Source organism: Leuciscus leuciscus (genome assembly GCF_965113295.1).
Source record: "Leuciscus leuciscus genome assembly, chromosome: 6".
In the NCBI taxonomy this organism is placed as follows: Eukaryota; Metazoa; Chordata; class Actinopteri; order Cypriniformes; family Leuciscidae; genus Leuciscus; species Leuciscus leuciscus.
Window position 1 is genome coordinate 16559862 of NC_138730.1, and position 21634 is coordinate 16581495.

Sequence of the window (21634 nt, forward strand, 5' to 3'; positions counted from 1 at the left end):
AAAAAATTTTCAGTTTTCCATTTTTTTCACAAAGAACCAAACTATACAGTTAATTAACTGAAACGAAAGAGCGATGGTTGATGATGGAAGTGGAGTGAGTCTCAATGAGTTTCAATGAGCAAAAAAATTATAAAATAAAAATAAAACAAGAATAAGGAGTCGGACTAGCGAAATCCAAACTTGTAATATAGTCACATACGTCTGAAGATTTTTAGAAACATTAAATTTGAATTATTTGGACAGAAATTAGTCTTTATAGGATATAGGGGAGTCTGGGGCTATAGGCTAGGCTACATCGCAGTATAGTTTTGAGACAAAAGTCCAATTACATAAATTCTGGTTATCTTTTTTTGGATGTTTGGTACCTTGTCTTAATTTATATATATATATATATATATATATATATATATATATATATATATATATATATATATAATTTTTTTTTTTTTGTGTGTGTGTGTGTGTGTGACTTCAACACAATAAACACAATAAAACCAGTACATTCAGACAAGAATCAACTAACTTCAAGTTTAACTGTGTTAATGACAGTGTTCATAAATTTAAAGGGATAGTTCACCCAAAAATGAAAATTCTGTCATTACTCACCCTCTGCAAGACTTTCGTTCTTCGATTAACTTCGCTCAATTCATATGGATTAGTTTTGATATCTCTTTAAGAACTTTCTGAAGTGACAAAGTTGTAGTTGCGTAGCTGTCATTGGAAGGTCAGAAAGCGCTCACATTTCATTAAAAAGATCTTCATTTGTGTTCCGAAGATGAGTGAAATTTTGGGTTTGGAACGACATGATGTAAATTATGACAGAATAAAAAAATTGTGTGTGAAACTATCCCTTTAAGGTTGGGGCAAGTTGCATATGTTTTATTTTAATATTATACAAAAGTAGGCCTAAATTAAAAATCACTTTTACATTACTTTCCAAAATCCTTTAAAATATCGTCATTTGCAGACAGTGAGCACCACTGGACGGAATAGTGGCTTTATCCACAAATGTAAAACTATGAAAGTGACCCCCAATTTTTCTCATTTTCAAGAAGATGTTAAGGTATATATATATAAATCCTTATACCTCCTGTAACAAAAAGACTAGGCTACTAAAACTTTGAATGTATCGGTATGCTCACTTTTTTATGTTTTTGTAGGCTATAATCTTTATTTAATATTATTATTTTATGTTTTGTGGGAGGATTGTATATATATATATATATATATATATATATATATATATATATATGATCTGTTTAATCAATATTTCCTCATTTATTTATGTATTTATTATTATGTATTCTGTAAGTAAATGTTTAATAATCATAAAATTGTGTATATATAAAAGACGGAATAATAGCTGTTCGCCTATTCCTTACGACGCCACAAGAGGACACCGTACACATTCATCAGCGAAACGAAGCAAACTGTTCTGGTTACGTGGCCATAGTGACGTCGACAGAGTTGACGTTTCACAAACATGGCGTCGCAGCAGAATGAAGTGGATGAGCTGTTCGATGTTAAAAATGCCTTTTACATCGGCAGTTATCAACACTGCATTAACGAAGCCCAAAAAGTAAAGGTGAGTGTCCTGAACATATTCTCCATGGCACGAAAGCAAGTCTTACTGAAACGCTTAACGTTAATGTTATTGATTCTAGAGTAACGTTATGTCTGTTAGCCTTTGGCTAATTCATTATAGTTTCTCTATATTTAAACAAGACTGTAATTTACAAAATAATGACAACCAACCACGTGTAAATGTCTTATATTTCTTTTAGACATCAGGGCCAGAAAAGGATGCAGAGAAGAACATTTTCCTGTACAGAGCATATATTGCTCAGGTAAGTTCTGTTAGCATCAGTCTGTTGTGGTGCGATGTTGGTTTGATGTTAATGAGAATAAACTAATCGAAGGCCAACACCAACCCATGTTAAAAATAAGATTGATTTGCATTTATAATTCGGTGTGTGTGTGTGTGTGTGTGTGTGTGTGTGTGTGTTCACAACATATACTTATGTTTTTGATTTAGTGCTGATCATTTTGAGTTGTAACTAAATGATGATTTGTGTTGTCTTCTCAGAGGAAGTATGGTGTGGTTCTGGATGAAATCAAGCCCAGCGCCTCTGAGGAGATGCAGGCTGTTAGGATGTTTGCAGAGTACCTGTCTGATGTAGGCAAGAGGTTTGTGCAGTACAACTGTGACATTTTGATTTATTGTTTCAAGCTATATATAACAAAAAACCTAGATACATACAGGTTTGCCATTTGGTCCATCAATCAAAGGTATACGCTAGTTCACCCCAAAAATGAAAATTCTATCATTCATTTTCTCATCCTCATGTTGTTCCAAACACGTAAGCCATTCATTCATCTTCGGAACACAAATGAAGATTGTTTTAGTAAAATCTGAGAGCTTTCTGTCCCCATTGACAGCCTATGCAACTACCACTTTCAAGCCACAGAAAGGTAGTAAAGACATTATTAAAGTAATCCATGTGACTAGTGTTGCTTTCGTCAACGAAAATTATGACGAAATATTGTCGTCAACGAACCGTTATCACCTGACGAAAATGAGACGAGACGTAAATGCTGGTCATGTGACGATGACTAAAACACATGTATAATGCAATATCGTTGACGAATAAAAACGAGACTAAATGTGGTTTACAAAATAAAAACTATGCTAAAATGTCTCTTCATTTTCGTTGACCAAAACGAGACGAGACGAAATGTTATAACGTCACGACGAATGAGAGAGTTGTGCGTGAACCCATAGCTTTGTCGGCTTTAAATTCTGGTTTGCGATCTGGTCACCCGATTATCAGCGAATATAACAATATTACTATGTTAGTTATTCTATTAAAATGTCTCATTGATATATTTGACACATTCATAATCATTACTTTTGCCGGTTCTTTGTGACAGCTGTATGTTGGCAGCGTCTCTGGTTACATGAACGCGTCACCGCATCAGCACCAGAACATGGAGATTTTATTTTAGAGAATAATCGCACAACCTATTCGATATTCTATAATTAAATAAACTAATCGAATATCCAAAATTCGTGACTCATCCCTGCATGGCATCTCTTGTTTCTTTTCCCAAATCTTCACTCACGTCTCACGCATTTTCTAAAGGGATTATAAACGTTTCTTCATTGGTTCGCTTTTAATTAGGCCTATTATATTCGTATTCTTTACTGTGGTAAAGTAGAAAAACGCTGTATGACAGCTAGCCTTTGTACTTGCATGTCAAATTCTTTTTAACACAGTTTGTGCTTTTTAATATAGACATAGGGCGCGTCATAGTTGTAAAGCGCGTTTCACACGCGCGGGTGATTTTTAGTTTCACTTTCTCTGGCAGCGCAATCTCAAACATAGCCTAAATATTTCGCCCTTGTGGAGGATAAAATGCACTCTTCAGACCAATTTACATAAAGTAGAAAACACGAAGATATCATGAAGAGATCGATGGTCTCTTTCCTGCTCGTGTCCCACATCCCTCTCAGAGAGCAGAGTATAGGCTATATCACGCGTCTTTGTGTGGAAATATAAAACGAGTTTAAATTTTTTTTTTTTTTTTATAACCCCCCAACCACCGCCGGTAGTTGGTCCATTACCGCGGTGGTAAAAAAAATGCCACCGTCACAGCCCTAAATATACTAAATATAATAAGATAACCTTGTTTGAAATTCTATATTGACTGGGTTAAATAGAATTGCATTACTAAAAAGAGACTAAAATACAATTTGCATTGACTAAAACTAGACTAAAATGTCATCAGTTTTCGTCGACTAAAACTAGACTAAAATGTCATCAGTTTTCGTCGACTAAAACTTGACTAGACTAAAAAGAGTATGAACGTGACTAAAACTAATAAAAACTAAAACGACAGCTTGACACAAAGACTAGACTAAAACTAAAATTAAAACAGGCTGCCAAAAACAACACTACATGTGACTACAGTGGTTTAACACAAGTGCTTTGTTTTTTACTTGCCACAATGCATGGTTGTTGTGTTGACGCTAGAGCAGACGTTGCGTGAACGTGTGTTTGAGATTGATTTTTTTTTTTATAAAAAAAAAAATCTCTAAGATGTCATTCAATAAAAAGATCTTCATTTATGTTCCAAAGATGAACGGAAGACTTGCGTGTTTAGAATGACATGAGGGTGTGTAATTAATAACAGATTATACATTTTTGGATGAACTATCCCTATAAATGATAAGGCATGAAGTGAACTATACCATACAATGCTTTTCTTAGGGATGCAATAGTGGCAGAACTGGACAAAAAGATGGCTAAGAGTGTTGATGTTTCCAACACCACCTTCCTGCTGATGGCGGCCTCCATCTATCTGCATGAGACGAACACAGATGCTGCGTTACGTACCCTGCACCAGGGAGAGAGTCTGGAGTGGTGAGGCTGGAGTTTTCATTAATAGTTTATGAGTGGGATTACAAATGTATAAGTTGCTCACTGTCTATTTGTATTTCTCTAATAGCATGGCCATGACTGTCCAGGTACTTCTGAAGTTGGACAGAGTTGATATGGCAAGGTATGGTTTGTTTATTCATTCATTTATTTTAGGTTAATGTGTGTGCGTGCTTAAATGCTTAGCTATTTGCATGTTTTATTAAAAATACCTTTTAACCTGCTAAATATTATTTGACAATATATTATGTAGCCTAAGTTCTGACTTTAAACCACAAATATGTAAGATTTTTGTAAGATCCCAAAATTACTAGAACAATGTTATATATTTTGTTGACTTGTATACTTACAGTATACCAAATGTTTCCAGCAATGTATTTATCATAAATATACTATTTTAACCAGTGTAACATCCCGTATCATTACGTCTCCTGTCAATGATGTCATATCCAGTTTCACTTCCGTAGAAACCATGGAAGATGATTTAATATATTATGTTTGTTATTAGACAGGTGAGCAACTGTTTGGATAACTTTATAGACAGAAAACAAATCATCTTTAAATAGTCTTCTTGCCATTTAGCAGCACAAGTCATCCAGCTTTTATTAATATGATACCGATCAGCCACCGATCTAACGCACATATAATGTTATAACGTTCAACACACTCAAATATAATATTTAGATTTTTATTCGTCAAATAAAGTGACCTGTACGAGTAGTAATTCAGCGAAACTTTCATACATTAGCTCATCCATGAACAGGAGTTTGCATTCCATCGACTGTGGAGGTGAAGACGACAACTCCCATGATTCCACGCTCATACATCAAGCTACGCCTTTGTTATTGTTTCGAATAAGCGACCTCTAGCGGTGAAAACTTGCATACTGTGCCTTTAATTCCTTTAAAAATGTTATTTTCATGGATATGTGGTGTTCACAGAAAGGAGCTAAAGAAGATGCAAGACCAAGATGAAGATGCCACTTTGACTCAGCTTGCTACAGCCTGGGTCAACCTTGCCATGGTGAGTATACAAGTCAATGTGGAATTAAAATAATTGAATTTCTTAATGGGCTTGGTGGACTGCCTTTAAAAAAATATACAGTACCAGTCAAAAGTTTGGAAACGTTACTATTTTTAATGTTTTTGAAAGAAGTCTCTTATGCTCATCAAGCCTGCAGTAAAAAAAACAAAAACAAAAAAAAAACACAGTAATATTATGAAATATTATTACAATTTAAAATAATGGTTCTCTTTTTTAATATACTTTAAAATGTAATTTATTTTTGTGATGCAAAGCTGAATTTTCATCAGCAAGTACTCCAGTCTTTGGTGTCTTATGATCCTTCAGAAATCATTCTAATATGCTGATTTATGATCAATGTTGGAAACAGTTGTGCTGCTTAATATTTTTTTTATAACCTGAGATACTTTTTTCAGGATTATTTGATGAATAAAAAGTTAAAAAGAACTGTATTTATTTAGAATATAAATCTTTTGTAACAATATACACTACCGTTCAAAAGTTTGGGAACAATAACTTTAAAAAAAAAAGAAATTAGTACTTTAATTCAACAAGGATGCGTTAAATTGATAAAAGGTGATGGTAACGATTTATATTGTTAGAAATGTTTTTATTTTGAATAAATGCTGTTTTAATGAATAAATGCTGTCAACGTTTTACTCATCAATGAATCCTGAAAAAAGTATTCCAAAAAAATATATTAAACAGCACAACTGTTTCCATCATTGATAATAACTGAGTATCAAATCATCATATTAGAATGATTTCTGAAGGATCATAAGACACCAAAGACTGGAGTACTTGCTGATGAAAATTCAGCTTTGCATCACAAAAATAAATTACATTTTAAAATATATAAAAAAAGAGAACCATTATTTTAAATTGTAATAATATTTCATAATATTACTGTTTTGTTTTTTGTTTTTTTAACTGCAGGCTTGATGAGAATAAGAGACTTCTTTCAAAAACATTAAAAATAGTAATGTTTCCAAACTTTTGACTGGTACTGTATATATATATATATATTTTTTTTTTCTCTTTCATCAAAATGTAATAACTTTGCAGACTATTGGGTAAAGTTAACTAATTGCCAAATTGATATTTAAGCACTATTTTAGCTGATTTTATCTATCTAATCTCTAAAATCTATGATTTTCTTTATTTTTCCCACCAGATGGTCTTGCATGCATTGGATTTTTTATAAATTTGCTATATTTTTGTGTAAACATAAATTCATATTTTGTGTAGACAAATGCTGCATAATTTAGAGGTGATTATGAGGTGAACATGGTCTAGTACCATAAAAGATTTTGCCTCAAAATATTAAAGTAAATATTATTAAAACAAAATATTGTGCATTAATTTAATTAAAAAAAAGTATTACTTATTGTCTTCAATCTGTTTTGACTGCCGAGGTTCAATAGCCTTAATCATGAACAAATACATACATGCATGCTATCCAAAAACACCCATTTACTGTACATTTTTGCATTTAGACATGTGCATTGTTGTAGCGAGCTGAAACATTTGAGATGATTTTGTTTTCTTTAACATCTCTCTGCATGCCTATTGCCTATTCAGTGTTTGCTGGTTTTGCTGAATGATGTTTTTTCCTTGTCGACTGGGAATAAAATGTGTTTCTCCTTCTGCCAACAGGGGGGAGAGAAATTGCAGGATGCGTTCTACATCTTCCAGGAAATGTCAGACAAGTACTCGCCCACACTGCTGCTGCTGAACGGTCAGGCTGCCAGTCACATGGCTCAGAATAAGTGGGATGAGGCTGAGTCAGTACTACAGGATGCTCTAGACAAAGTAAGAGCCTGGGTTTCAGAACAGCAAATGCCAGGAAGTTTTGTCTCCCACTGCAAACAAAAGTTTAACTTTTTTAGACTTTATTTCCATGGTCCACTTTAGACATCCTACGAACTATAAGTAACTTTGCAACTACATGTCAACTAACTCAGAGTATTAGTAGACTGTTAGGTTAGGGTAAGTAGAATATGTTGACATGTAGTTGTAAAGATACTTAGCAGATATTAAGCAGACAGTCTACTAATACTCTATTGAGAGTCAGGGTGTGTTCACACTTGCCAGGTTTGGTTCGATTAAAACGAACCCTGGTGTGATTGCTCTGTTAGTGCGGTTCATTTGAATAAGTGTGAACGCTGTCATCTGAACCCTGGTGCCATCAAACAAGCGGATCGAGACCTCTGAAAAGATGAGTCTCTGTCCACTTCTAAACCAACTCTGGTGCAGTTCAAATGAAATATGAACACAATACGGACCAAAGACATGTAAACGAACCACAATCAGGACATGATGTCACAAGATGGGACCCTAAAAAGGACAGAATGCTCAAGCAAACCTGTTTTTTCTCGTCATTGTCACTGTTGCCCATCACAGATCGGTACAGGCATCAGAACCGCGTCTCCTCACAGCAGATCTGTGTTTGTGTGTGTGACGGAGGGATTCCTGCCGCTGTTTTGACTCCTTTACACATTTCATAAGCTCTTCACGAGTTCTCAGCTGGTCAAAATACCATCATATGTGCACATACAACGAGCGCATTTATCCCAGCAAACAGCATTGTTTCGGATGTCCGGTAAGTTTCGTCACAAAATAGGCAATACGTCATAAAAGCCGGATAATTAGGTTGTGAACGTATCCCTATGCTTTTAGGTTCTGTATCTTTAGGTTTGGTGTTAAAATGCCAATATGAACACAAAGCGAACCAAGACTAAAAACGTTTCTTCTTTTTTTTTGGTCTGGACCAAACGAATCAAGTGAACCGAACTACAAGTGTGGACACACCCTTAGTTGACATGTAGTTGCAAAATTACTTCTAGTTAGAAGAATGTCTAAAGTGGACCATCAAAATAAAGTGATACCAGATTGACTTCTTGGCTGAATTCAAGACAACTTTAATGCTGACCAAACATCCCAAACTCAGACAATACTAGAAATGATATCGTTAATGCACACTTTTTCTGATCTGGGACAATTCTGTTTTATTTTTCCATTAGTCAAGTCACTTTTATGTATATAGTCCTTCATCAATTATAAAACACATTCATTTTCAGCTGCCAAGCAGCTCTACAGAAGATAATAGTGTCTGGATTCAAGCTTAATTCAGTTCAGTGTTGAGTCAATTCAGTTCAATAACAGTGTCAATGTTGCAAAGTTGCTGTCATTATCCAGCTCAATTCAATTCAAATTGTCTTCTCATCTATCAGTGCAGTTACATCGATAATATTATTGAATATACATTTTCTTATAAATCCCATTAGTCTCTTATGCTGACCTATACAAGGTTGTAAATTGGATGCCATGGAGGGAAAACAAGCATTTCCGGTTAAAAACTACAATCACTGTTAAAGTCCCCCTGTAGTGAATCAAGTTTTTAATGTTGTTTATGTCTATGTGGTGTTATTTCATATGCTTTAAGACAAACCATGGGCAAATTCATCACCATTGCTGAGTATTTTCTCCTTAAAACTGCAGTGAAAGAGTCTTAAAAGTGCGGTTTGAAATTGCAGGACTTTCTGACGTCACACCCTCACCCTTCTTACATCACAAACTAATTTGAACCAATCACGTGAACGTACGGACAGCTTTAGCATATCAATAACTATGCTTTGAAGCAGGGGAGACTCAAAGAGATGCCAGGTTATCCTAGTATATTTTTCTGTTGATATGAAAAATCATGTACATTTAGCAATTTAGTGGGTGAATTATGTATATGATGATGTTATGATGAACTATATGCCTTCCACTGACTTTCTAAGTATTTCAAAGCGTTTCTAAGGATACTGATTTTTAGAAGGCAGCTGACTGACTCAATAGCAACACATTATTTACATTTACATTTATGCATTTGGCAGATGCTTTTATCCAAAGCGACTTGCATTGCATTTCAAGGTACACATTTACATTCTTATCAGTTCTTACTTTCCCTGGGAATCGAACCCATGACCTTGGTGTTGCACGCGCCAAACGCTCTACTGTTTGAGCTACAGGAAAACTTAGCGGTTCGATAATGTAGTCAATCAAAAGGCTAATCATGGCTAATAATTACCGTTACGTGTCCAGATCTGTCAGTGGTCCAGGTTTAACTGCAGAGAAATGTAATGATCTGTCCTTTCTCCTCTATAGGACAGCAGCCACCCGGAGACACTCATCAACCTCATTGTGTTGACACAGCATTTGGGCAAACCTCCTGAGGTAAGCTCCATAAATGTACATGTTAACATGTCAAGATTTCTTTCTTTTTTTAAATTGCGGTCTTCAATGTATTTCAATGAGTTTCATTTTACACCCTTGAGAAATCAACACAGATGCTTATATTGTCTGTGTTTGTGTTTCTGCACAGGTGACAAATCGATATTTGTCTCAACTGAAAGATGCACACAAATCACATCCTTTTATTAAGGATTATCTTGCTAAGGTAAGGTTATTTAGTATGTTCTGTTTTGAAAAATGTATTGTGAGAGCATTATCTAAGTAACTGTGAAAAATAACTACTAAGTTTAATGTGAACTCAATTGTTTCCACAGGAGAATGAATTTGACAGACTTGCCATGCAATACGCACCCAGCGCCTGAAAGAAGAATGGTTTCTATTTATGTCTCCTACGCTGCAACACAATGTTATTTCTCCTCCTCTTTTTTTCAAACTCATTTTGACACTCTACAAACATTCCTGTATCATGGTTAAATAAAAATGTTTATCTTACATGGTGATGTTTCCTTATTGAATATTCATGTTGTGTTAAAGAAAAGAAAGAGGAGGTGTAAACGGCTTTCATAACACATCAGTTCACCCTATTGATCGCCTGTTCATAGAAAGGGTATATATAAATATGGGGTAACATTTTTTGGTACTGTACAGCCGTGGCCAAAAGTATTAAAATAATTTAGTGTTTTGCAAAGTTTGCTGCTTCGGTATTTGTTCATTATTGTTTCACGTTTCTGTGGTATACTGGCAAAAAAAAAAAGCATTTCATAAATTTTAAAGGCTTTTGTTGGCAATAAATAATCAATATATATGCAAATAGTCAGAGTCAATATTTACAGTGTTGACCCTTGTTCATGACCCTTGTTCATAACACCTACAGTGTTGACTTCCTTCTTCAGAATCAGATTTCAGATTCTGGAACAAATCCTGACTGATGGCAATCCATTGACTTGCTTGTCAACTCGCCTTTTGAGGATTGAAGACAGGCTTTCTACGGGCTCTCCCGGGGAGTTTCCTGGCCACAAATTCAACATTTTAATGTAATGATCTCAAAGCCACTTCATTATGATTCTTAGCTTGTGACATCATGCTGGAAAATGCACAGGTCATGACCAAAGTGCTCCTGGATTGTTGGGAGGACATTTTGATACCATTCTTTATTCCTTGGAGTGTTTTTTGGCCGAATTGTGTGAGAGCCACTCCTCTGGATGAAAGGCAACCCCACACATGGATGGTCTCAGGATGCTTCACTGTTGGCACGACAGAGGGCTCATGGTAGTGTTAAACTTTTTTTAACCAATTTTCCACATGTCCCAAACAGTCGGAAGGGAGCTTCATCATATAAACTAACTATGTAAACAATATGCAAACCTTAACAATATGCTAAATAAGTGTGACCTTATTTGTAGGCAGAACAGAAAGTGTTATAGGACACAATGCTGACTCAGTTTATCACAGTGAGGAGGAAATTATATCTTGTCTTTTTTATTTATCTAATCATGACGATTTTTGAAGGAAAATCTCTCGTATTACAATTTTGTCCAATGTAATCGGATTCCAAAACAGCGAGTCGCCCAAAAATAATTTCCTCTGTTTTGCTGACGTCCAAGTCTGTTTTAGACCTCATTCATCACTGATGAAACAAACAATAGTGGTGTCATCAGTATAAATTTGATGATGTGGTTGCTGAAGTGGAGACACAGTCGTAGGTGAATAGTGAGAAGCTATTATTTAGAGCTGAGGCAGCAGCTCTGTGCAGTGCAGGTGCCTGACAAAAATGACCATCTATTTAGTTTTAGGACTCAGGTTAAAAACAATGCATTTTTATTGTAGTCAGAGCCGATCAGCCCTATACGCACACTACGCAAGGTGCGTAGGGCCCCGCAAATTACTCAAGGCCCCGCCTCCTTTCGTGTCAAAGCGCGTCAATCAAAGTTTACAATATCGATGAGAAAATGAAGCGGAACTATCTTTCTGGTCACGAAAAGAGAGAGAAAAAAACACCATGAGAGTTAATTGCGGCAACAGTTATCAGATAGACTTGTGTGCTCTCCTCTCAAAGTTTGATGTCAGCAAAGAACAGTAGGCTAAAGTTAAGTTGATGTGCGTTGATTTATTATGTTTAATAAACGACAAAGGACAACGATGTTTGTTTATAAACTGCAGCTCGGAAAAGATAACCGCGTCACGCGTTAACATGCGATAATATGCACGTGCATGAAATGAAACGCGCACTTTCCAGCAGAAACATCTGTTGTGAGTCGGGACCAGTACAATATGGGCGTGATGGCACTCCTCATTATAGTTTTAAAACAAGACGATGATTATTGCTAAGTCAAGGTTTAGTTACAACTCTGCACTAATGCAATATGGAAAGCAATGTATTGACATTGACTATTGATAGGCTCCATTGAATTTAAAATGTTGATTGGCTGGAGATTCTGGTCAATATGGATGCACATCCCTCAGTAAATAATAACCATCAAGAATCAAGAGTATCAAGAATTACTTTTATCATTTAAAAACACAGTGACATGCTATGGCGCCATTTTAGCTTTTATTCATTCACAGGATATGCATTTTTGATATCAATAATTCAATTTGTACTATTTAAAATGTGAATTCTTGATATTAAGAATGAACTTTTTACTTGTAACAATGTCTTCTGATATCAGGAATTACATTTTCACTAGAACTAGTTAAAGGAGGGATTGTAATGGGAACACTGGGGTGTCAGGTGTGACTGTGTGGCAATGGCAAATAGTTCATGGCCCACGGGTCAGGTATGAGGGCCCCTAAACAGAATTTTGCTTAGGGCCCCAGGGAGGTCAGGATCGGCTCTGATTGTAGTTATTATATTTCAGTCATTTTAGAGTTTGGATGTAGGCCTACAGGGGTCCAAACATCCAAGACACGAACACAGCTTAACCCAGTAAAGAGACAAATATGAACAATCACAACCATAATTCAGAACTGAAGTTCAATCAATTACCAGCAGGGATTAAAACAAAGTTTCATTCTGAGCAAAAACTGTATTTTTTTAGGTCTTGTTTCCAAAAAGGTTGCCGGTTAACTAAATAAAGTACATACAAAATAACAGTATTGAATACATCACTGCTGATTTTTTTTCTTATAGCTGATTTTTTACTTTATTTTCATATCTTTGCCTTTGAAGGCTGAGTTTTGTCAGGACTTCACTGAAACAGTGTGCAATACATCCACACAGAGCAAACTAGAGCTGATGTTCACTTCTGTTTAAGATTCATTGTCATATATTAACATATGCTTATGAAAGAAAGTCACAGAATTTCATTTGTTCTCTGGTTTTTGGACTTTACAGGTATGTTATGTACCTCCAGATAAGCAGCCAATATTTTAAAGTAATATTCCAGTTCAATACAAGTTCAGCTTAATCGAAAGTATTTGTGGCATAATGTTGATTACCACACACATTAATTGATGTACCTTTACACAGAAAAGGTTTAGTAAGCAATTTTTCACATTAAAATCATGCTAATGTTTGCATGTGGATACTTTTGAAATGGTGAGTAGTTAAACGTTTATGAATTGGCCATATTCATTTTCATTGTAAGTGTCCCGCTGTGTATCACAGATTTTTGGAGGGGATTTTAAAGCAAAAAAGGGAACCGGTGGAGATTTAGCCTATATCAACATTATCCCACAAGTGTTTTCGATTGAGCTTAACTTTAATTGAACCTGGCAGGGTTATTATAACTGAGACTAAATCTAAAACCATAGGAAAAACCTTGAAACAAAATAAAACGTTAAAAAAACATATACAAATGACAAAAACACTCAACAAATTTATTAAACCTGTAAATGAAATTAAAATTAAAATGTAAAGATCTAATTCAAAAAAATAAAAACTATAATACTGTAGTATCTCGATGATGCTAAAATAACACTAGAACCTGGAAAGACACGTGTCTGTAAGACAAGAATGACTAAACGTCAGGTTATTCTCACCGATGGGTCACATTTTAAGTGCTCCTGTGATTATGTTTCCCATATTGACCACCTGGAGGCTGCCTGATAAAAAGTCAAGTGCCCAGTTTCAGATAGATTTACTGAGCTCCGGAAGTTTTAAGGCCGGTTTTGACGTATTTATAATGTTGAAGGAGGAGCTGTAGACAATAAATCAGTACACACATCCCAGAATATGTATGAACAGCTCAAGGGCTGTTTGCAAGGCTGGAGAAGCGGTGTCATGCGTTGATTTGTTAGTTCAGTATGCAACTGCTGAGTGTCTAAGGGTTCATGAATGATGCGGTCAGTAGAGGACATTACTATTTATAGTAGTTACATACTACAGAAGTAAAACTGCAGAAGTAACCACAGTTTGACAGTAGTTACAGTAGTCTGTTTGAAACAGACTGAAACCTCAAGGTGAGTCAATGAACTCTTGAATATGTCAGTGTCCGACTCCTTTACATGGGTTTTGAGGACTAGTTTTGAGGACAAATGTTGAGAACCCATTTGGTTGCATTACTTGTCGTTATATGAAATATTTCCGCCACAGAATAAAAAAAATAAAAAAGGTAATTGCTACGTTTTGCAATTTTTTCTCAGAATTGGGTGATATAAACTCACTAGTGTTGTCAATCGATTACAAACTAATTAATTGTGATTAATAAAACCGAACATTAAAGTTTTCAATGTAGTTTTATATTTTAATAATTTCACATTTACTCTCCAAATAATATAGAAACTACATAAAGACAGTAGCCTTTATTAAATTTTTTACGAATGAAGGCCAGTATCACTGATACCAATACTGTTACTGACATCTCAATGAAATATATATATATATATATATATTTAGTAGTAATAGTAGTAAGAACAACAGACAATCTGCATTAATAGACAGTTTTAGGCAATAGTGGCCCACAGGTGATTAGCAGAATATTTTGTATTGGCGGTTTAGAGTCGATTTTTTTTTTTTGGGAGACAATAACTTTAGTTACAACTTTGCAGAACATTTACTTTCACAAACAGCTATATTACACACTGCATGAAAGGGAATATTCTAAAAACCATAACAGGGTTACTTTAAGTGAACTTAAAACAATCTTCACAAAACCCATTATAAATCTCACATTTACCAGTAGCCTATACTTTAATATATCAGGGCAAATTTTTTTTCTATTGGCCCAGTCAGACCAGTTCAGATTTGTACTTGCCCTGTCAAAATGCACAAAAAAAGTTCTTGTTTTTATTTTGACCCATGTAACCTCGTAAACAGTGCTTTAAGATTTTCAGGTCTAACAGGTAGGATATAGAAATTGAATAAAGTTATCAAACACTTCACAGTCTTCACTGCATAAATTATAAGTAATTTAGATTTAGATTAATCCTTATTAAAGCTACATAATTTTCAGTCAAGAGCAGTGAGCGATTTTCTCTGTCTTTTGTTCTTTTGACAAGCAACACTAAGTAAAATTTTTTACCTTAAAATAATGTTTCCAAAATCGTATCAGCGGTTCATTAAGTCGTAACAGGGTTAAAGGCACTTCTGGATTCGCTTTGCAGCCCTATATCTGCTATAACCACACTATGCAAGTTTGCCAAACCGGGTCGCGTTTCTGTAGTTCGAATGAGACATAAGAAAACTACAAATTTGACTTGCTTTACGTCAAGCGTTACAATAGTCATTATTTCGTTTTTCTTCGTTTCTGATGTCGCAATACATCATACTTTCATGAAATCATGCAACATACTCTACCTTGTCTGTGGACATCGTTCATTCCAAAGCCGGTGCTAGATAAACAGCGAGCGGAATTATTTACGACAGCGGTAATGGACAATTCCGCTTCCAACCTGTAGGGGGACCGAAGAGGAAAAGTTCCTTAGTGTTGCTTTAATGACAGACTTTATCACTTTAAGACCTGCCGCACATAATGTGGATCTGACACGCATCCTATTTTCACACAACTCTTTACATTTAAGACTTCATTTAACTCATTTAAGACTGTGCTTGGTAGGATATTTGATAAAACGGGCATTTTGGCATAATTTTGTATTTTCGTCTGTTTAAGTGATGTCTGAAGCGGCTTTCTGTGCGAACGAGTCATGTGTCCCACAGACAGGAGATAGATCAGGCTATCATATAGATCATATAGATCAGGCTATTGTAACTCTAGCTAAAGGTTGACGGAAATCAAAACTGATGCTGCGTTAATTATTTTTAACATGTTAAAATGAAAAAATTAATCACGTGCGTTAACGCGTTAATTTTGACAGCACTATAACACGACATTGTGAGTTTAAAAGTCAGAATTGTGAGATATAAACTCGCAATTCAGACTTTTTTTCTTCTTCACTGTGTCATTTTTACAGTTTACCCACTTTTTACAGTTTACCTACCTGTGTGGGTACAACTGAAAAAGAAATGGCTGGAAGGAGATGAGTGTGTATAGAATCAAATGGACAAGTATGGAGACTTCTGTCTCCGAGAGCGGAGAGAAGGAGGGGAGAATGTGTGTGTAAGCTGTTAAGATGTGCGTGTCAATTTGTGGTGTGGAAAATTGGCAGCTGATGGATATTTTATTTATGAAGAATGTGGCAAAGCCGTCAGCTGATGAAAGGAGGAGGAGGATTGAGAAGAGAAGGTTTTGAAAACCGTGCAAGAGTCAGAAGAATTGTTAATTTTGTTGTGGTATAAGTCGTTTTAGCAATAGAGACATTAGCAGAGAAGGAAGAGAGGAGGGATTTATATAAACCAAGATCAGTGGAATCTTTCGATTTGCGCCACTTCCTCTCAGCAGCCCTGAGTTTAGAACCATGCTCTGGGAGAACATCAGATAGCCAGGGGGCAGAGGGGGTGGCGCGGGCTGGCCTGGATGAAAGGGGGCAGAAGCTGTCTAAATAAGTGGAGAAAAAAATGTCAGTTGCATTAGGGGGAGGAAGTGTGGATGAGACCAAAGAGGATAGGCGGGAAGTTGATAGGTTACGCCGAAAGGTGACTTGTGGAGGAGTGTTTTGTCCCCTGAGACATATTGAGGTTTAGAGTGAGGACAGAGTGATCCAAGGTGTGCCGTGTAGTGACCAGCGTATGGTCAGTGGAGCAGTTGCATGTGTAAATAAGGTCCAGTTGTTTACCTAATTTGTGAGTAGCCACAGTAGACACTCGCTTGAGGTCAAACTAGGGAAGCAGAGAATGGAAATCAGCAGCCAGAGGTTTTTCTAGGTGGATGTTGAAGTCTCCAAGAATTACAAGAGGAGTACTATCCTCAGGGAAGGATGAGAGTAACACATCCAACTCCAAGAAATTGCCATGGTGACCTGGGGGACGATAAATAATTACAAAATGGATTTTAATAGGGCTGGTGATAGTAATTGCATGCGATTCAAATCACACAGAGATGGTAAATGATTAAATTTCCATTCATTGGAGTTGAGCAGACCAGAACCCCCACCCCTTCAAGTTAGGCGGAGGGTGTGTGAAAAAGTGACATTTGTGGAGTGTGTTGCAGGTGTGGCAGTGTCCTCTGGACTGATCCAGGGTTGAGACCTGAATGACTAGAAATAGATGTAATGAAGTCTGCTTTGTTTACTCTGGACTCACAGTTCCAGAGACCAGTTGAAAAAGAAAGTAATGTACTAGAAGACAGAAGGTTGGCTTGGAGAATGAGATATTCTGTTTAATATGAAATGTAAAAAAAAAGAGAAAAGAAATATTGAAAACTAGAAAAAAAATCCACCTTATTGGGAGCAGACAAAAAAAAAAGAAAAAAAAAAGGTATAGGCCTACTATATCCTCTCATCATTTACTCACCCTCATTCCGTCCCAGATTTATATGGCTTACTTTCGTCTGTGGAAAGACAAACAGAGTTGATGCCTCAAAAACCAAACAAAAGAACACCTACAGTAATCCATACGACCCCAGTTGATGAACCAATGTCTTGCGAAACAATATTAGTCTATGCTTGGGACACACTTATTCTAATCCCACATTTAGGATGGATAGTATGCACATTAGGATGCAGAGCCCTGCTGTCTGGAAAAAGCCTGCTGACAGCCACCACAGTTGTGGGCTTTCCATGGTACTTGCCCTCCAAATATTCAAGAGGGCAGTGTGCTGTTGTCCCTGGATGAAAGAGTTTGTCATTTTTATTAGGTTTTCTTCCCACTGTACTCTGGCTGAAATGACATATCATTGTAGGGTATGTTTACACAACAACGATGTAGGCCGGCCTACTAAAAAAAAAGTAAACGTTTTTCCTTCGCGTTTTGCGTACAGCCAACAGCTTTGTCAAAACGAGTAAAAGTATGTAAAAACTTGCACTTAGAAACATGTTTTTAAAAGCTTGCGTTTTCAGGCACTCTAAAACGGCGTTGACGTGTAAATGAATGGCAAAATGCATAAAAGTTTTCCACCCCTTTGTTTTATATATCATCATGATCCACCTTTTTTGTCCACTTTATCTCTGGTAAAACTAAAACTTTTGTCAACAAACATCTTTGTCAGTCCTTTTGTTCATGAGATTAACATTAGGTTATGAAAAAAAACTCACATGATGATGTATGGGACAAACACGGTAGACTCATTTGTGTTTTTCCAAAAATCAAATGTAATGTTTTTAACAATCTTTAGAAGCATGATCATATGCTTACCAATGTAGGTGATTTATTTCGTTTACTTAAAGTGGCTGGTGAAAGTGGTTGTGTTTTCTCTCACCGCCACATGAGGGCAGTAGATCTCGCTTTCGTGACACAAAAGTCATGATCATGATCATTAAAGATTTCACAGCAAAAGACGTATACCATGAGGGGACATTTTTATACTAAAAGGCATTTTACCATCTAAAAAACTATAAACTATTAATCAGACATCAGAGGGCATGTAGTAGATTTTTTTTCAGCAAAGTTTTGATTATGTTGATAGATTTAAAGGCCTTTGAGATTAATGTATCAAATACTGTATGATAGGGTTAAAGCACTTCTTCAAAAATTCAGATTCTAAATGTGATTTTGTGTGTTTCAGAAAAAGATACTTATTTTTAACTGCTTTTATAGCGAGCCTTTAGGTATATGTGAGATTATATTTCTGAATATATATATACTGTATATATATATTGTTGAGATGTGAGTGGAAAATCTCAGTTGGTCGTCAAACACTACCGCCAGGTTCTTTGCTGTCCTGGATGATGTTAGTGTTGTAGACCCCAGTTGCATAGTGATGTTGTCAGGGATTACAAGGAACTCTGCTTCGCAAGGTCGAGCTGCAGGTGACGCTCCTTCATCCAAACAGAGATGTCTGAAAGGCAGGCAGAGAAACGTGTTGAGACAGTGTGGAAATCAGGTTTTTAAAAAAAAGATAGAGCTGTGTTTCATCTGCATAGCAGTGAAGCCACGTTCCTTTTAATCATGCCCAGCGAGGTTGTGTAGATGGAAAAAATAAGAGGAGCGAGCACTGAACCTTGAGGCACCCCGGTGATTAGCTGATGTGACTCAGACACACCTTCTCTCCATGAAACCGTGAAAGATCTGCCAGTGAGGTATGACTGAAGCCGCTGAAGTGCAGTAACTTTAATATTATTGCATCCTTTTTGAAACTCCAAAAGTTTAGTCCCTATTAAGTGTAAATGCGCGGAAAAGAGTGACCAGCACATTATTCAAAAGTTCTCTATTTAGTTTCACAGAAGAAAGAAAGTCATACAGGTTTGTAATGACATGAGGGTGAATGAATGAATGGCAGAATGTTGTTTGAGTGAACTATCCCTTTAATTGTTGTTGACGGATTAGGGATGCAGTCCTAATTAGTGGATGAATAACTTCAAAGCAAAGTTCAAAGTGATAGTTGCTTACCCTCTTTATTGGATAATCCAGTTTCCAAACATCAAATAAACAACACAATACTTCAGGCCACAAAGTGTCTGATTATGCCTTCACTCAGAATATCCGCTTTATATTTGACAAATATGCTGTTTTATTTGTATCATTTGTTTATAATGTATGTTCCTTTATCCAAGAATCCAAACCCATATGAAAACATACACTGTAAAAAAATTTTTTATTTTACTGGGAAATACTGTAAAAAGGCTACAGTAAAAACCTGTTAATTAGTTAACAGTAAGTTCCATTACTGTTTACAGGGAAAAACAGTAATTTAGATAACCTTTCTTTCTTTTTTTTTTACAGTAAAATACCATTAAATGTACAGTTTTGGAAGTAAAAAAGAACTAATAATCTTATAATTTACACTAAATTGGCATTTCCACCATTCCTTGTGTGACACTTGACATTTGAAGCTTTTTTAATTGTAATAATTATATTTCTTCTTAGTTATTGCATTAGGTTGTTACATCTTATGTTGTTAAATTAATGTTTGCTGCATTATTTTAGTGTTGTGTGTTTTATTTGTGTGTACAGTATACTCTGAAACTTATATTAGTATTTACTTCAACTTGTGGAACTTTGATTCATCATGTGGTTTTCTCTACCCTCTGTGTTATTATGGAGGTTGTCAGTATATGCTAAAAACACTTATTACATGGCTCTGTGGAATACTTGATTCTGATTGGTCAATCGTGCCATCCAGCGGTATGCCGATAACAACCGGTAAAAACACAGGCTCATCCGGGATACTGTCACTGAAGTCGGCGCTTTACACTTGCTAGGAATGTTTTTTTCCCTGTGGAAGTTTTGCGTTTGGTGAGATAATAAAATATTGAAACTCAAATCAAATGTTTTGTGTACAGTTATTTAATTATGTCACCCGGTATCACGGACTCTCTTGTTTCATACAAACGCAGCTGCTGCCATTTTGCGACGATTGTTTTGTACGCTGTAATGGATTATAAGATAACAAACAGGTATGATTTTAAAACAGTTTCTCATATCAATGTCTCTTATTCCCATAATTATTTATGTGGTGAAATGTTGTGCAATAAGTGGTATGACTGAACCATATCCCTTAAATGTCTGTCTAGTTTGAACTTGCCGCTTGCTAGCAACTGCTCTCTCCGCGGAAGCTTTGTGTTTAAAGAGCTAATAAAATATTTCAACTCCGATCAATATTTCATGTCTAATTATTTACTTATGTGGCAAGTAGCCGTGTAATAAACGGTATAATGTACTTCCAGCCGATTGTTATCACAGAATAAACCCCTTCAGGCTGATGCAAGACAGTCCTGATCACCCTGTCAGGGTTTATTCTGAGATATCAACCGGCTGGATGTACATTATGCCTTACAAAACAGATATTAGTAGCATTACGGCCCTGCTAATTCAGCAGAAAAGGGGTTTTGGATTTACCGTTTTTAATTTCTCTAATGTAAATTACAGTTTTAATTTGAAATTTACAGGTTGTTCTGTAAATATGTATACTGCATTTTTTTTTTCAGTAAAATCAATAGGATTTTTTGATAACACTTTATTTTAGTCTCCTGGTTACAAGTTACACGTTACACATGTACTTGCTATAGTAATAGCAGTAAATTATACATAATTGCATGCAACTAACCCTCAACCCTATGGAATGTACATGTTATTTGTTCTTAATGCTCAGTAGTGTACTTAAATGTATACTTGCACTGTAACACGGATACCTTAAAATAAAGTGTAACTCTTTATTTTAAGGTGTCTTTGTTACAGTGTAATTATACATTTAACTAGTAGTAATATTGATTAACTACATGCACTTTCTATAGAGTTAGAGTTGGAATCAGGGTTTGGTTTAGGGTCAGTTGCATGCAATTATGAATAATTCATAGTTATAATTATAGTAACGTGTAACAAGGAAGGACACTATAACATAACATGTTACTGGAAAGCCTAATATTTCTTTTGATCACAATTTAGATGTCTGTATTAAAAATGCCTGCATGTAATTATAGCTGTTATTGATTCTGCATTTATACATCTATAATTACACTGTTGACCTTCCCTTCACCTTAACCAACCTTAAACCTACCCA

The 21634-nt window shown here is 35.7% G+C and overlaps 1 protein-coding gene across 1 annotated transcript; it reads left to right on the forward strand.

Moving 5' to 3' along the window:
• The first annotated feature begins 1438 nt into the window (after window positions 1-1438).
• cope (COPI coat complex subunit epsilon) lies at window positions 1439-10193 on the forward strand. Its single transcript, XM_082174094.1, has 10 exons — window positions 1439-1585; window positions 1785-1847; window positions 2087-2187; window positions 4272-4424; window positions 4510-4563; window positions 5381-5462; window positions 7119-7274; window positions 9615-9683; window positions 9832-9906; window positions 10016-10193. Exons 1-10 carry the CDS (start codon window positions 1484-1486, stop codon window positions 10061-10063), a joined length of 903 nt encoding a protein of 300 aa, XP_082030220.1. The 5' UTR covers window positions 1439-1483; the 3' UTR covers window positions 10064-10193.
• The last annotated feature ends 11441 nt before the right edge of the window (window positions 10194-21634 follow it).